Genomic DNA, 18,037 nt, shown 5'->3' on the forward strand with positions numbered 1-18,037 from the left:
TTTAAGTGGCTTAACTGACCTCACTCATTCCAGCATTAGATTTCTCAATAACAGAAGAGAGGTGAAAGACACTTTGTCCCTCACTGCGCTGATTGGTATTCATCACCCAATCTGATTCAGCTATGTAGACACAGCACTGCAGTCTGAATATTCATGAGGTCTCAGAGCAAATGACAGCCAAAAGTGACCATCAAAAGTCAAACACTCTCCTGCTTTTTTAATCTGAACTCTGTGTTAACTATCCTTGTGGTGTGTTGAGTTTAATTTGTGTTATGTGGGTGTGTCTCAATCAGATGCTATAAGTTTGTCTAGAAGACCCTAACTAAGTATAGGTTTTACGGATCTCTCTCTAACAGTAGTGCAAACCAGTATTTTGCAACCCTGGTCCTGGAGGCCCACTGCAAATCTTAACACTTAAAAATGCAATATTTATATGGATCAGATGTGTAAAGTGTAGCTTTAAATAGAACCCACAATGTGTCGCAAATCAGGGTCTACAGTAGGGCTGCACAATATTTGAAAAAACAGCAAAACAACAGTAATCCGCCCATCTCAGGCAGCTTCTCAGGCAGCAGCGGCCTGTCACTTTCACAGATACAGAGACAGCACTGTGTATCTACTGCTTGTGTCAAGAATTAAAACATTGCAACATGACATGTTTGATTTAAATGCCCTAAGTGACATCGCACACCTTGCCATACGATAATACACGATAATTCGTGTAGCCGTAGTCTACAGTACTAGTAAAAAGTCACAGAGCATATGGCAAAAGTCATGGGACACAATGATAATTGTTCATTCTTATCAGTTTTCCATAAACTCTATGCAAAAATGTAACATAAAAACATATCCTAAAAAGTGTTCTCAGTCTACGTTCACATTACAAGTCACATTGCTCCAGTCTGATTTTTTGCTTAGATTTGGCTATCTTGATGGTTCACATTCACATTGATACGTCTATAAACGTCACCTTCTTCACCAACAACAAAAAACCTCATATTTGAGAGACGATTTGTAGCTTCATAAAGGGAAATGGATGAGTTAGCAGCTCATATGTGGAGCATCTATTCCAGGAGTGGGAGTAAACAGCTGGTCTGAAGTACATGCTCAGGTCGAGGAGGTGAAAAAAGGCCAGGTGGTTTGCTTTTGCTGTTTTTTTTTTTTTCAGCTATAGCTGCACAGCTGCACCAAGAGACGTGGTGTGGGTACAAGAGAGAGGCACGTAGTGCATGCGTAAAAGAAAAAAAAGACGCATTAATGCAATGCCGATTTCGCTGTTCACATTCACGTCTCAAGTCCATAAATCGGATAGGTATATGACCACATTTAAAAGTGACTCTAATCTGATTTGAAAAAACGGATTTGGCACATTCACACAGCCATGAAAAAATCAGATCTAAGCCACATTGAGCAAAAAACAGATTTAAGTCACTTTAGCCTGGTAACGTGAACGTAGCAGATTGTGAAAACCCTTTTGGTGCAATTCAGAAATGTCCAAAAAGCGGAAACACTTTATCATCCAAAAGGATTCTTCAGTTTCACAGGTTCTATAGAGCACATACTGAAGAACACCCATTTCTAACTAGTATATAATGTCAGAAGTGAAATAAGAAAGTATATTTTGTCGCTGTCCAATGAAAAACACATCTCCATTTTTGTTGATTTTTAGTTTTTTAAATAATTTGAACAGACAAACTGTCCCTTACACTGTGCCAAAATTTCTTGATAAACGGACCAATAGAAATTCTTAAAAATTACCCGAAATAAACTCTTTTTACATTGACTTCCACTGAAAGTTTACAAGTTTTTTTTTCTCTCTCCTGTAAAGTTGCTGTTTTGGAGATAAGTGTTTTTAAGGGACGATTTGAGATTTATTTTATTTGAGGAAAGTGTGTGATTAAGAATTCCCTCCTTCGCTTTAAGATATAAAACAATATCCACTCCCAATGTCTTTTTTAATTAATATAAAACACAGACAGCTCAGGTATGCTGCAGCTGAAGGTGACATTCAATGACTTTATTTTTACACATGACTCTGTAATCTTTAAGATAACACCGGCCAATGATTACAGCAGGGATACCCTCACAACTCCCTCCAACGCCAACATTATCAGCTTAGATAACACACACATATATATATAAATATAATATACATCATTAGTTTACACAAGCTCAGACTAATGCAGCTCAGTGCTATTATTTCTGAAAAAGTCAACATCAAGTTCATCACAGCACACTCCGGTTTGTTTGATGAAAAGCTTATCACAGTAATTCATTTTTAGGTTAGGTCAGAAAGGGCCCTGCGGGTCACAGCAGTTTGATATGAGCTGGTTATAAATGTGTCTGGCTCAGGTGGGTCTGAGTGTGTGTTTGAGGGACGGAGGTGTGTGGAGACATGATGAGGTGTTTGGTGCTCGGCCTGCTCTGTCTGGCTCTCACTGAGGGGCTCGTCAGGTAAGAGGAATCAGATGTTAGCAGGAAAGATTAGCCATGATGAGCCATAAAAGATAATTTAGTATTCTACAATTATTTACATTAACCATGATTTACACAGAGAATTGCATTGTGGAATAGTTTATTGCAATGAAGATCTACAGCTGTGGAAAAAAAATAAGAGACCACTTCAGTTTCTAAATCAGTTTCTCTGATTTTGCTATTTACAGGTATATGTTTGAGTAAAATTAACATTGTTGTTTTATTCTATAAACTACGAACATTTCTCCCAAATTCTAAATAAAAATATCGTCATTTAGAGAATTTATTTGCAGAAAATGAGAAATGGCTGAAATAACAAAAAAGATGCAGAGCTTTCAGACCTAACCCTGGTTTATAATCACAGTTTTCATGCATCTTGGCATGTTCTCCACCACCAGTCTTACACACTGCTTTTGGATAACTTTATGTCACTCCTGGTTCAAATTCAAGCAGTTCAGCTTGGTTTGTGGCTTGTGATCATCCATCTTCCTCTTGATTATATTCCAGAGGTTTTCAATTTGGTAAAATCAAAGAAACCCATCATTTTAGGTGGTCTCTTTTTTTCTCTTTTTTTTTTTGTCATATTTTTTTTTTTTATAATTTTACCTACTTATCCTGTATCCTGCACTACCAGAGCAGGAGCATTGCTCCTGAAGATAGAACTCTTCAAAGAGCATCTACCCTCCTAACACCTCTAACAGACTACTTCTAACCTCATTTCCCTCTTCCCCTTCCTTTCCTCCTCTATCCCACTATTTCCCTTTGGCTTCCTTAATGACCTAAAAATGTTTTTTTAATGTCCTATATTTCTAAACATACATCATTATTTGTTAGTCGCTTTGACTAAAAGCATCTGCCAAATGTAATGTCATGTGATGTAAAATGTAATGTAATGTGTCTAGAGTTCCTCTTGTGAAAAAGAAGACCATCATTGAGGAGAGGGGGCTCCTGAAAGAACTCCTGAAACGCTCACAGTACAGCTCAGAGCAAGGATACCCTGAAAGCCTTGTCAATCAGGATGATGTAAGTCATTTAATTTATTAACATGTATCCAAAATATCTAATAAACGACATGCTAATTGTCATGAAACAGGTACCAACAAGTATCATGTCCCACAACTTTTTCACAAATAATGTAGAAGCTAAAGGCCTTTACAATCTGCACCATTCCTCCCGCACCAACTATCAGGCCTTGCTTAAATTCCATAAATTCACGTCACCTTGCCATGAGCACACTGGCCAATAAGTGGCCAACCTCATTTATAAGATAACACCTCAAAACCTATACAAGTGTGAGTGCTTCCAGGCCATTCCCTGAGGTGACACTTCAAAGCCAATTTACACACTGCTGGAATGTGAATGTGATGATCCTTATCTCTGTCATTTACAGATGGGCTATTACGGAAAGATCGGTATTGGAACTCCTCCACAATATTTTTATGTCCATTTTGACACTGGCTCTTCTACTCTGTGGGTCAACTCTGTCTACTGCAACAGTCAAGCCTGCAGTGAGTACCACAGATACAGATACAGTACAACTCATCACAAAGTCATCTAACTGTCTTAGGTGTCTATCAGTTCAATCAATTTTATTTTATGACCATTTAAGGATAAATACCAATTGTAAAACCTATTTTTTTAATATTTTCCTTTAGTATAGTACAGAAAAAAATAGGTTTTTATGCCTTTCTTCCAATTTTCTTTTTTTTAGGTTTAAAATCAGAATTTTATTTTTTTGCTTGTAACACAAATCTGATGGTTTAATCCAACCAAGATGCAAACATTTACAAATCTGAGATTCAAAGATTTAAGGATTTAAGGAATTGAGGAATCAAAGATTTAAGGATTTAAGGAATTGAGGAATCAAAGATTGATTTATTTTTTCTAGAAATTCTGTTTCTAAGGGGCGGAAATAAAATAAAAAACAAGATTATTGGAAAAATGGATGAAAACCCATTTCTATTTTTACTATACTAAACGGACAAGATTAAATAAACTTAAACACACTTTTATTTTTCAGATTTAAGACTCAAACAGTCAGAAAATTAAACTAATAAACGTTACACTGACCTCTCAGCAATTACACATATATACTTATTGATTTATAGTCCAGTACAAAAATAGTGACCACTGAGAAAATAATGCTATGTGGTGAATATGAGGTATTTTTCTGGATATAAATTATTTTTAATTTTCTTTTTTTTTTTTTAGGCTCTCATAATCTCTTCAACCCAAATGAATCCTCCACATACGAGAGCAATAACCAACCTTTTTCAATCACCTACGGAACCGGAAGCGTTCAGGGGGTCATTGGCTATGACACAGTCACGGTAAACCTACACTCATTTACTGTTCCTGTATGTAAAATATGCAGCACTGCAAAACAAACCTCAAGTGTATTATTGCTTAATTATGTATGTAAAATTCCTAAAAGAAAACATTTTCAGTAGCCATGTCGTATTCAGTCAGCATTCATACTCTCTTTCCACAGATGGGTGAGCTGAATGTTACAAACCAGAAGATCGGTTTAAGCACATCAGAGCCTGGAAATCACTTCGCAAGGCCTCTGCATGATGGACTTATGGGTCTGGCCTTCATGCCTGACCAGGAAACTATTGTGGACACCATGATTCAAGAAGGTGTTATTGAGGAGCCTATCTTTGCTTTCTACATGACCGGGTAAAGAAAGTGCACATGAATACACTTACTTTTTTTTTGTTACATTACATTATTTTTAAGTACTGATGATTTTTTTTTTCATTACTATTATTTTATATAAAATCAGACAGTAAGTATCATCTGTAGTGGTAAATTAGTGTTGATTACAAAATAGAAAAGTATATACTGTATTTTTCACACTATAAGGCACACTTAAAAAAAATAATTAGACTTTTAATCACCTTATAATCCGGTGCGCCTAATGTATACATTTTACCAGTTGTAAGGAGCAGGAAACCACTCTGCTGAAGTAAAGCAATATACAGGAATTTCTGAGCGCTACCACTTTCACCATTCAGAGATGAGTATTACCGGCCTGTAGCCTGCTGCTAACCCCAGCTAGCACTGCTGGAGCAGCATAAGCACTAACGTTAGTGCTTAGTCGAAATAAACAGTATAGAAATCTGTGTAGATTTCATCCAGCATCCAGCACTCATTTGACTTGTCTGACTCATCTGAAATGTTTTTTTTAGGAATTACAGTTTTGTTTACTTATCTCAGCTTTACAGGTCCCGCAACCCAGACCAGAAAATAGATAATTTGTGATTGTGCGCCTTATAATCCGGGGTGGCTTATATTGTGGAAAATACGGTAGATTCTTTCTGCTGAATGTTTAAACTGGTAAATTTACAAAAAATAAAACTTGTAACATTAATTTTTTTGCATTTCTTTTTAAAGTGATGTGTTAGTAGCTGGAATTGAACAAACTCTGAAACTCTAAAATAACTTTTTGGGTCCTTTAAACTTTGAATATATGCATATGTAATGGAACATGAATATATTCCATTCCAAAGACCAAACATGATCTAATGATTTAGTCATATGAATATTAAGGGTGGGCAATATTATATCGTATACAATATATCATGACACAGAAATATCATGATATTAAAAATCCATATCATGATAATAGGGCTGTTTTGTCTTAAAAGTAGTCTATTATTTACTGTGAAGCTTTAGGTGTATTTATTGTATAATTGTTTTAGTTTGCAGTTTATATGCATGCACTAAATATTCTGCAATATTATTTGCTGCATTACATTATTTTATGTTATATTATTTATTTTGCCACATTATGACTATGCTGTTATACTATTATACTATATTCCTGAAATAAATGAATTATTTTAGTGTTCCTATATTGCCAAGTATATCGTTATCGCAAAAATTCCCTGAAATATCGCGATATTATTTAAGAGCCATATCGCCCACCCCTAATGAATATGTGTTAGTATATCTGGCTCTCCAACTAATACAAATAATGTAATTATTAAACAGAGACTCTGAGAGTGGCAGCCAGGTCGTGTTTGGAGGAACCGATCCTTCTCAGTACCAGGGCCAGATCAACTGGGTCCCTGTGCAGAAAAGCAGCCACTGGCAGCTCGTCTTTGATGGGTAAGCAAACAAACCTCCAGGAAACAGTAAATTCAGTACATTATTATGAGCATTAACCTGCATTATGAGCTTTAATTGATCAAGTTTGTTCTTTCTTCAGATTTGAGGTGAATCATCAGGCCACAGGCTGGTGTGAGTCTGGATGCACTGCTATCACAGACACAGGCACCTCTCTACTGCTGTGCCCTCCACAGTATGTGGACACTCTTCATCAAATGCTCGGATCTCAGCAGGATGATAACGGAAATGTAAGTCCATGTTATAGTCAAGTCAGTCAAGTCATTATCAACCGCTTCATCCATTAAGGGTCGCGGGGGGGTGCTGGAGCCTATCCCAGCCGGCATCGGGCGGAAGGCAGGATACACCCTGGACAGGCCGCCAATCCATCGCAGGGCAGACAGACACAGACAGACACACAGACACATTCACTCACACACTCACACCTAAGGGGCAATTTCAACCAAGTTCCAATTAGCCTGAACGTGCCGTCTTTGGACTGTGGGAGGAAACCGGAGAACCCGGAGGAAACCCACGCAGACACGGGGAGAACGTGCAAACTCCACACAGAAAGACCCGGGACGCCCCAGCCGGGAATCGAACCCAGGCCGTCTTGCTGTGAGGCGGAAGTGCTACCCACTGCGCCACCGTGCCGCCCTCCATGTTATATATCCTCATAATTTAAAGTATCTATATTAGAGATAAATAATTCAGTGGTCAATTGCAATTGGTCAAGGGTGGGATTAGATGCCACACCAACCCTTTTAGGCAAACACGGTAATGCATCATCATGCCAGGCTTCTGTAATATATCCCTCTAAATTGAATGTACGTTATTTATTATAGATTATTATCCCAATTAGGCAATTGTTCAGCGATTATTTCTGCTGTGCTCTTCATCACTTTATATTAAAGTAAGCAGCTAGAAGATTAGTTATTAAGTAAATATGTAATCTGTTCTGTTTGGACACTTTTGGAGACACAGACAAATTTCAGTGTAAACTGTGTCAGTGAGCCCACTGTCCCTCTCTCATTGCTTTAATGTCCCCAACACTTTGCGTGTAGTAATTATATTGCTTTTGGTTACAATTTACAAAAAAAGGTATTGAACATTTTTTATGGGTATCGAATCGAAAGTATTTTATTAATATTGTATCAAACTTTTTAAACGATGCCCAGCCCTAACCAAAGTAAACCAATCTCTTCAGTCTACTGAAAATACCTGTGCATAAACCTGTCATGACAGAAGTCACGATATTTTATTTCAAGATATGTGCAAAAAGTTAGGTGTGTTATATTTTCAAAAATAAGCAAAACATGACTTAAATAGCAACTTTTTAATTACTGTAAAAAAAATCGAAGCTTGGGGGCTCTCAGTGGTCCAGCGGGCTAAGCACTGCCACTAAGATCAGGAGATCGTCGGTTCGAATCCTGTTCATGCAGCTTGCCATCGGCTACCAGAGCCCTGAGAGAGCACAATCGGCCTTGGAAATTGGAAAGAAAATGGAAAAAAATAATTAATAAAAAAATCCAAGCTTGTGATGTTATACAATGTGAACAGAGGACTGTTTGGTGCTCAAACATCTTTTTTGTTCTTCCAGTATGTGTTTGCCTGCAGTGAAGTGAGCAGCCTCCCCCCACTGACATTCGTCATGAACGGAGCTCACCTGCACCTGCCAGCCTCTGCATACGTGCTTCAGGTAAAAAATAAAATAAAAAGGTAATTTCTGTTTATAATCCTGTAGTATGCCTGAACTCTTGACTCTGCATGTACCTGTGGTTGGACAGGATGAAGATTCTAATGGTAACTGCAGGAGCGGCATTAGTAAATCCCATGAGCAGTACAGAAACGGCCTTCCCTACTGGATCCTGGGCGACATTTTCATCAGGCAGTTCTACACTGTGTTCGATCAGGGAAATGCCAGAGTGGGATTTGCTACCCTGGCGTAAAGTTTCAGACACACCCTGAAGCACAGCCGTTGTAACAGGTTGCAACAGTTGCTGTCCCACTAGCAGTGGCACACTGAAAAAGTGACCAATCACAGGGCTTATAAAGGTTTAAAAACTGAGTTTTAATTTGATCTGAAGGTTTTATAATTATAGCCAATGCATTGTATTCTGTACTGTCAAGCTAACAATCATGAGGCAGAAATAAATAAACTGTCATATCATAAAACGATGTTTCCATTACTATTATTAACACTACAAATCTTTAATGAAAAGGTTTAGAGTATTTATTTGAACTGAAAGTAAGTGTTTGCTATAACAATAAGCATTTTGGGGTTATATTTACAAGCTGTTCATATTAGTATTGTTTATATTGTATGTATAAAATAATTCTGAAGGTTCATTCAAGTAGAGCTGGACGATATTTAGGGCAACCACAATATTTACATTATCAATTATTTTGCAATATACAAACACAACCTCAATCATTTTAATATTTTCATAATTTAATAATTATTTAATAATTATCTTAATATTGCCCATTGTTTAAAAACTGCATTTTTATTATTATTATTATTTTTTTTATTTCTTAAATGTTCACATTCCAATTCCAATATCTGAATATTTATTATATTCAAGTCTTAATGTAAGTGTATTATTTTGCTAGCATAGCATTATTGTATATTTGGCTAAATTATTTATTGGACAATACTTCTTTTAAATGAAAACAGATATTATGACACGCCTAACAAATTAAAAAAATTCAAATTAATAGAAAATATTTAAATAATGGTGACGTGATTAGATCCCTTACAACTGTTTATTGTTGCATAATGCAAGCCATATTTTTGGAAAAACCCTGTTATATTACTCTATTCACATTCTTTTTTTACTACAGGAGTTTTAGAACTCATTGAACAATTGATGTTTGTGACAATTGATGTTTGTGACAGTGGTGTAAGGTGCAAAAGTACCAAAAGCTTATTTTAAGTTATTATTTCTTATGTAACATATATATCACTAAGGTCATATCAAAGAATATATCAAATATTTTTTTTAGAATCAATTCTTACAACAGTTTCATCTCTGTGGGATGTTCTACTGTCAGCCAAATATTGTTCCATATGCTTTTTTGGATGGGTTACATAATCAAATTAATCCCTAATGAGTCACTAAACCCTAAACTATATATGTTTTTTTCCATTAATAGCTGAAATGTGTTTGTGATTTAAAGTAATGAAACACACCAGTCCTTCTTATTTAAAAAAAAAAAAACTTTCCTAACCTTTAAAAAAAAACTTTTATTGTAGTAATTTCTCTGCAGCTTCTGCAGCGCCCTCATAAGGTTAAGCTATAGGCAAGGACGATATGTCTGTGTATTGTAATACATTACATTACATTACAATATACAGATCGGACAATCAATAATACCGCCACCCTACTGACGTCCAACCACTTGCACCGCTATCAGGGCCACATTGCTACTGCTGTTGCTCAGCCAATCAGCTCTCCCTCCTGCCCCGCCTCTAAACCCATACATCACCCAGTGCTCCTCCCGTTTTTCAGCCTTTTTAAAATTTAAGTTGAGGGTGGAGTCAGAAAAAATCAGGGGTTTTAGTGCCCCTTTAAGCTATTATAGCTGCCCTCATTCAATGACAGCAGCATGAGGAATGAAAGACACCTGAAAAAGAAAAGAATCCAGGCCCCAGGCCGTCTTTCCCACACTTCACTGATTGGTATTCATCACCCAAGTTGTTTGAGCTGTGCTGACATCGTACCGCAGTCTGAATATTCATGAGTCCACAGACAGAATGAGAGACAAGAGGCCAGAAGCCTTCAATCTTCTGTCTCAGAAGGACCTGTTTTGTGTGGACGCTTCTAAGAAGGCTCTGTCACAGTAACTCTCTCTAAAGCGTTTCCTCCACTCTGCCATGTTTTAAATGTAATGGGTGTCATGTGAGCTGGAAGAAGGTCTGGAGGAGACAGGCGGGTGATTGAGACGACAGATCTGTTGACAATGTGGTTAGGGGGGAGTGTGTGTGTAGCAGTAGTGAATCAGTACCTTCAGTCAGCTGTGATCAAACACTGATCCCAGAACAGCACCTACACCTCAGTTTTCAACACTTATCACTCAGTCACTCCTCACTTCAGTCAGTACTGCTACTGACTTCCTCACAGACATGCGGAAGCTGTGATCTCGCCACAAAACAAGCTCTCGGAAGGAGGTAGGGGCTTCACACTGAGCTTTGAGGGATACCATAGTAGGATTAACACTGGTAACACTTCCTATGAATTTCATGTTAATAAGACTCTTTAACCCTCTCATGCATGAATTATAATAAACTCAGTCAGGATTTTTTTTCTAAGTGTTTTTATACATCCTTAGGGATGTAAAACAAGGTTTGAAAAAAATATATATTCTATCTTTATTCGATAAAGAAATATTTATCTGTCCACTCAAGTGTACTTCATGCATTTTTTGTTGTAAAAAAAACACAAATGTAATTCAGTTATACAGTTGTAATATGGTATTCTGTTGGAATAGTGGAACTGAGGAGGATATTGTGACACAAGAAAATGTCTCTGAACCGTAGAACCTTATAGAATCTTGATTGTGACTGGTATTATCATACTGTATTCTTGTCAAGTCTCTGAACTGTTAAGTGAGCATATTCTCTTATAGTATTTTATAGCATGTATCATATTTCCTGTCAAATCATGCTTGTTGCTAATTTCTGAGACTATTTTCTATGATGGTTGCCAAAGCATACAGGGCACAAAGCTACAAGACACTGCATGCAGATGTACTTGGTTCTTCGTGTGCTGGCATTTTATACTTTCTTGAGCTGGGGCCAGTGGTTTCCAGGGGCATACTGGATATTGGGGTGCCCTTAGTTTCAACAGCCTCATCTCCTTCATCTCCGTTCCTCAGCCTCAACTCCCTCAGTAACATTTCCAGACTCACCTTCACTATCACTGCTTGACCCTACTTCTCTGCTTGCAACTGTCTGTACTGGCAGACATTCCTCAATTAAAGAAGTTGATTTACAGCCAAAACATTAAACAATATGAATTATTTTAAAAACAACACTGGAAGTAATTGACATTGCATAAAAGTTGAAAAATAGCTAATGATGCATGATGTACAATTAAGTGGACAGATGATTAATCTACAATTCCCTCAAATATAAAATCAAAATTTCGAAAATCTTTACATAATATGTCACCTTAGATGTTACTTGATGTAATTATATATTTTTTTACCTGCGGTGATATAATTTTATAAAAGGTAGAAACAAAAATAGCCAAGGTGTTTGGTGGTTTTCCCTGTCTGCCGGCCATCTTGATTTCATTGACTTCTTTTTCCCATTACAATGACCAACCAATGGGATTTTTTTGTATAGGATGATGCAATAGCTTCCACTACAGTGGACTATATGCAGCAGTGCCCAAAATTGCAAGCATATTTAAAGAAAAAAAAAAAATTAAACAGCTGTACACTGTAGTGACCTCTATGCATGAAAGGGTTAAACATATTCATAACTTATTCTAATTCATTCATAGGTATAGAAAGAACAAGGCTATACATATTTACTAGGCACTATGAATTGTGATCATAATGCCTCATAAGCTGTGTTTATAATGTTATAGGTCAATACTGAGAAACTCAGTTCTTGTCGATAATAACAAACTTTTAAACCTTCAAACTCCTAACATAAAAAGGCCTCACATGGTTCTTTGAGGGATCCCAGAAGGATTACCACTGGTAAGACCTTCTATGAATGTTATGTCTAAGACTTGAATTGAAACATTCATAAAATATTATGATGCATTTATCGGTATAGAATGAACAAGGCTATAAATATTTACTATGCACTATGAATTGTGATAATAATGCCTTATAAGCTGCGTTTATAATGTTATAGGTCATTACCGAGAAACTCAGTTCTTGACTAATTTCAAACCTTCAAACTTCTAACATAAAGAGGCCTCACATGGTTCTTTGGGGGATGCCATAGAAGGATTACCACTGGTAAGACCTTCTATGAATGTTATGTCTAAGACTTGAATTGACACATTCATAAAACATTATGATACATTTATCGGTATGGAATGAACAAGGCTATAAACATTTACTAGGCACTAAGAGTTGTGATCATAATGCCTCATAAGCTATGTTTATAATGTTACCGAGAAACTAATAACAAACTTTTAAACCTTCAAACTCCTAACGAGGTATTTTAGAAATAGAATGAAAGTTGGCCCCCTGTTAAGCAGGTTTTTATAATGTGAGATTTAAAGTTTGAACGCTAGGTGTCAGAAACGGGCCAAAGAGTCTAAAAGAGGCGAGAGTGAAGTAGTAGCGCAGAAAACTGTCAAAGATAAAGATAGTAAGTCAAGTAAAATGGTGTGTAAATGAAAGTAATCAGGAAAATGTATTATTTAAAGTGGTATATTTCCTTATTTGTTTTATTACAGAGTCTGTGGCCCGTGACTTCAAATATATTTCTCTTTCTGGCCCCCAACAAAAAAAGTTTTGACACCCCTGCCATAGAAAGATTACCACTGGTAAGACATTTTATGAATGTTATGTCTAAGACTTGAATTAATACATTTAAAACACATTATAACAGTGATCTACCAATATATTGTGGCGTGGAAGAGGAAGGAGAACTCGTGAGACTCATTGCAAGTACTCAACAGCTCTTTATTAACAGGCTTGCCACTCACTTATAGCCTTGAACAAGGCTAGGAGTGCCCACCACTCTGCATAACCCCACCTAAAAGGGAGGCCCCACACCTGACATCCACTCACACACAGGCACACGGAGGCGGGCACACAGAGACAGGCACACAGCTATGGAAAGCCAAATGGGTCAGAATTCGCCTGGGTCTGACGGCGCTTAAAGCGTGCGTAATACTTAAAAAACGCCGTCCAAAACGCCGTGCAGGGCTTACTTTTACGCCTTGGAACAAACGCGAGGCGCCGCCAGGCGTTTAAGAGCGTGTGGCGGCGCCAGGCGCTTACATAACGCCACCACGCGTTTTCATAACGCCTCCAGGCGTTCCATATGCAAAAACGGACAGAATATACATATCCCCTCCTTCTCCAAGCAGTTCAGCCCTCTGACTCTGTCAGGGAACTATATCTCCTGTTAAAATAAAAGCCCCCAAGTGCTTCAAATGTCTGCTGTGTTATTAGATGTGCTAGATTCATGTATTTCTGGCTAAACTGGGCTTTGCAAAATGTAGTCCCTGATTAAAACATAACAAAATGTAATCAAATGTACTTATTTTTTATCAACTCTTTCATTGCTGGCCTATTTAGTAATCATGTTTAATTTGTCTGATGCCGCAAGACCTGAGCCAGCCAACACACACACACACACACACACACACACACACACTCTCTCTCGAAGGCGTTGGGGATTTTAATAAAACGCGCAATACAGAGACCACCACAGCATACAGAATGAATGCATAAATGGAGAAATTAGGAAATCAACCGGACACACAAAATCCAGCAACACATTTAGCAGATCTGTGTAGAGATTCTATACGTTTTAGGGTCACTCTTAAAAAAATAAAAACTGTTCACTATGAGATCGTAATATTCCGAATCATTCAGTATTCAAGGTATTCCTTAATTAAATTGTTTTTGATCATGGTACATCCTTATATTATTTTTTGCTTTCTTACTTTTTAAATAAAAGCCCTTTTTGTATCGCTGCCACTCAAACGGGCAGCGTGGGTCTAAAATGAGCCACATTCATTTTCTATGCTACTTCAAGTATGGCTGTGTGGTTCTATGATATATTTTAGCAACGCATTAATTCCGTCGTTCAGAATTTAATTGACGAATTTATGAATGAGTGTTTCTTTTGCACAAATCTTCATTTTCATTCTCCTTACACAGGTTTACACACACGGGTCAGACACAACGCACATGAATTTACCATTTCACAGCTCAGCACAGCTCCCTCAGTACTGTTTTACGATAACATCACCTTAGAAAATATTTGATGCCACTAGTGAAAGATAACTGTATATAATATTTGATTAGGATTAGGTTACCATTAGAGTGAGAATATTACCTGTCAGAAAGTTACAAGTACTTATTATTAGATGTTGACATATTCTATTTTAGTTAGCTTAATATACTGCAGTACTTTGTTAGGCCATTTAGCTACAGGGTGTGTTTATAATAATGTTCTTGGTGACAGTAACTGAAATATTTTATTAATTTAAAGAATAAACATTTTTAATAAAATAAATAGTACAGTCTAATATAGGATAATGATAATAATAATAATAATAATAATAATAATAATAATAATAATAATAATAATAATAACAATAATAAACGTTTTATGTAGAACATTCAAACAAAACATCTGTGAATCTTTTGGATTTTGTAAATAATAGTAGTAGTAATAATAATAATAATAATAATAATAATAATAATAATAATAATAATAACACGCTTTAGCAATTGTGCCCATTTTTACGAGCAGGCGTCCCACAGCGATCATATTTTTCCTGAATCCTAAATAAAAATGCAAAACATATTTATAATGCGTGCAGAGTAGAGTATTTTCGCTTTGTTTAAGTGCGCAAACAAAATTTTTCCCGCACTTTATTTACCGCGGTGGTTACGCAAAAAAAAAAAAAAAACGGTAAAACATTTAATTCAGGGCCGGAGTGGGCCCTTTTTTCAGCCCGGGAGTTTCGTGCCCAAATCCAGCCCATTTTTTCCATGGAGCAGGAATTTGAATAAATAAAACAGCAGCTAGATCTTACAATGCCTTTTTATTACACATAAGTACAAGTATATGTTGGTAAGTTAACAGAACACCCTTCACCTAAACACTTTAATTCCAATTTAAATCAAATAAAGATTTAAAAGGTAATTAATTTGACTTAAAAGTAGTGCTGGGCGATATGGGAAAAATATTTTATATATATGTATATATATATCACAATAACGATATATATCATGATATACCACATTTATATAAATCAATTATAAATAAATTAACAAACACGAAACTGAGGGTATTTAATCTGTAATTTCAGTTCGTTTTAGTTTTTTTTCTTTTAATCACCGTTTTTATTCGTTTCAGTTAATGAGAAGTTTCGTTAACAATAAGACTTGGTTACTTAGCTATATGCTGATTATCATGCAATAGCTTTATATAAAATTAAAATAGTATTAAAAAACAGATGACATCACAGACTATTTCCTGGAGCCCGACCAGCTGAGGAAAGTGATGCGCTCATCTGCGCGTTTGAAGCTCCGCAGGTGGATTAATAGGTGCGCGGCTCGCGGGGATCTGGCGCTAATTCTATTGCTTTGGGGCTGCATGACATTCAGTCTCTCAGTCTGCCAGTCAGACTACAGTGTCAGCATATCAGGTGCGTTTTCGTACAGGACAAACCATTCAAACATGCGAATGAGATCTCAGCACCTGATTAAAAAAATCACACAGTGTCTGTCTGGCTTAAAATTAGATACAGCTATTATATTATATTATAATTAATAAATAAACATTCATTTAAAAGACCAGGAGAACGTTCTGTATGCTAACAAGCTAGAAGCTAATAAGCTAATAACAACATTTAATAAAAACAGAAAAATAGATGTAAAATAGGAAAATAACCAACTAAGCTCAAAATGCTAAAAGAAATATAATCTAACGAATTCTAAAAGATCAAAATGAAATAGTGAATCCTCAAAGCAGTAGCTTAAAGACAATATAAAGCTTTACCAGATTCAAAATCTTAATTCTAATAAACAAGGCCTATTTCGCCCTAAATGTTTATTTCCTGAAAGGACATACAGCTAAATAGGCTAGATACTGAAAAGCAGAGATTCTAGGCTTTAAAATTAAAAAAATAATTATTCATAAACACAAAAAGATATTAACTATGACATATTTCTGGCCCGTCGGCGGGCCAGGGCGTGTTAAGAGGTTAATGATGTGTATTGGGCTCTACAAAATAAACTACGCTAAATCGACATTGCAAACGTTGCCCAATAGCTGACGATTCAAGATTATTTCCATATCTCTGTTTACCGGCTGCAGCTGAAGTCTGTCTTCTGGAAAACAAGTTTGTTAATTTTGCACATTTGGCTGCTTCTTCTTCCATCTTCTTTCTTTTTTTAATCTGGCCTTTTCGGCTCCACCTGGCCTCTTTGTTTTTACCCTCCATCACAGTCGTCTGACGCTTTGTGCTATTCTGTTGCTGCATTTAATTTGATCGCTTCAGAAAAGACCACTCGTGGACGCAACCAACTCAAACATTTGGGAGAGGAGAATTCCCTCAGATGGTTAAACCCATCTAATCTACTGCGACGTAGGGGCTAGAGAGTGCATACGTAGTTGAATGGCAATGAATGCAAGAATAAGATTAGAGAAGTGAGGGTAAATAATTTTTTTCCGTCCAACCGGCCCAAACTCGCCCCGGCCCATCGGGAATCCTGCCGAATCTCCCGATTAGCCACTCCGGGCTTGTTAAATTAATTTATTAATTCAATATAATAATAATTATATCAATATAATAATAATAATAATAATAATAATAATAATAATAATAATATCAAATTATATTAATAATAATAATAGTAATAATAAAAGTAGGCGAAAGTGTGCGGAATAATAATGATCATAAAAAAATATGTTATATATATATATATATATATATATATATATATATATATATATATATATATATATATATATATATGTAACAATATGTGTGTGTGTGTGTGCAGTTTTAAAAAAATCTACAAAATATTCAGAATGCTAACTAAAATAGAATATGTCAACATAATGTCAATATTATTATTATTATTATTATTATTATTATTATTATTATTATTATTATTATTATCATTATCCTATATTAGACTGTACTATTTATTTTATTAAAAATGTTTATTCTTTAAATTAATAAAATATTTCAGTTACAGTCACCAAGAACATTATTATAAACACACCCTGTAGCTAAATGGCCTAACAAAGTACTGCAGTATATTAAGCTAACTAAAATAGAATATGTCAACATCTAATAATAAGTACTTGTAACTTTCTGACAGGTAATATTCTCACTCTAATGGTAACCTAATCCTAATCAAATATTATATACAGTTATCTTTCACTAGTGGCATCAAATATTTTCTAAGGTGATGTTATCGTAAAACAGTACTGAGGGAGCTGTGCTGAGCTGTGAAATGGTAAATTCATGTGCGTTGTGTCTGACCCGTGTGTGTAAACCTGTGTAAGGAGAATGAAAATGAAGATTTGTGCAAAAGAAACACTCATTCATAAATTCGTCAATTAAATTCTGAACGACGGAATTAATGCGTTGCTAAAATATATCATAGAACCACACAGCCATACTTGAAGTAGCATAGAAAATGAATGTGGCTCATTTTAGACCCACGCTGCCCGTTTGAGTGGCAGCGATACAAAAAGGGCTTTTATTTAAAAAGTAAGAAAGCA

The 18,037-nt window shown here is 36.0% G+C and overlaps 2 protein-coding genes across 6 annotated transcripts in view; one reads left to right on the top strand and one right to left on the bottom strand.

Annotated features, from left to right (window-relative positions):
* Positions 1-18,037, bottom strand: part of tns1b (tensin 1b) — a 358,347-nt gene that overhangs the window by 313,814 nt on the left and 26,496 nt on the right. The gene's annotated exons all lie outside the window — the stretch shown is intronic.
* Positions 2,381-8,760, top strand: LOC103031313 (gastricsin-like). Its single transcript, XM_022680178.2, has 9 exons — positions 2,381-2,454; positions 3,378-3,498; positions 3,866-3,983; positions 4,687-4,805; positions 4,967-5,154; positions 6,472-6,588; positions 6,689-6,836; positions 8,186-8,284; positions 8,373-8,760. The coding sequence occupies exons 1-9, from the start codon at positions 2,396-2,398 to the stop codon at positions 8,532-8,534; spliced, it is 1,131 nt and encodes a 376-aa protein (XP_022535899.2). The 5' UTR covers positions 2,381-2,395; the 3' UTR covers positions 8,535-8,760.

The sequence above is a fragment of the Astyanax mexicanus genome, chromosome 11, assembly GCF_023375975.1.
Source record: "Astyanax mexicanus isolate ESR-SI-001 chromosome 11, AstMex3_surface, whole genome shotgun sequence".
NCBI lineage: Eukaryota > Metazoa > Chordata > Actinopteri > Characiformes > Acestrorhamphidae > Astyanax > Astyanax mexicanus.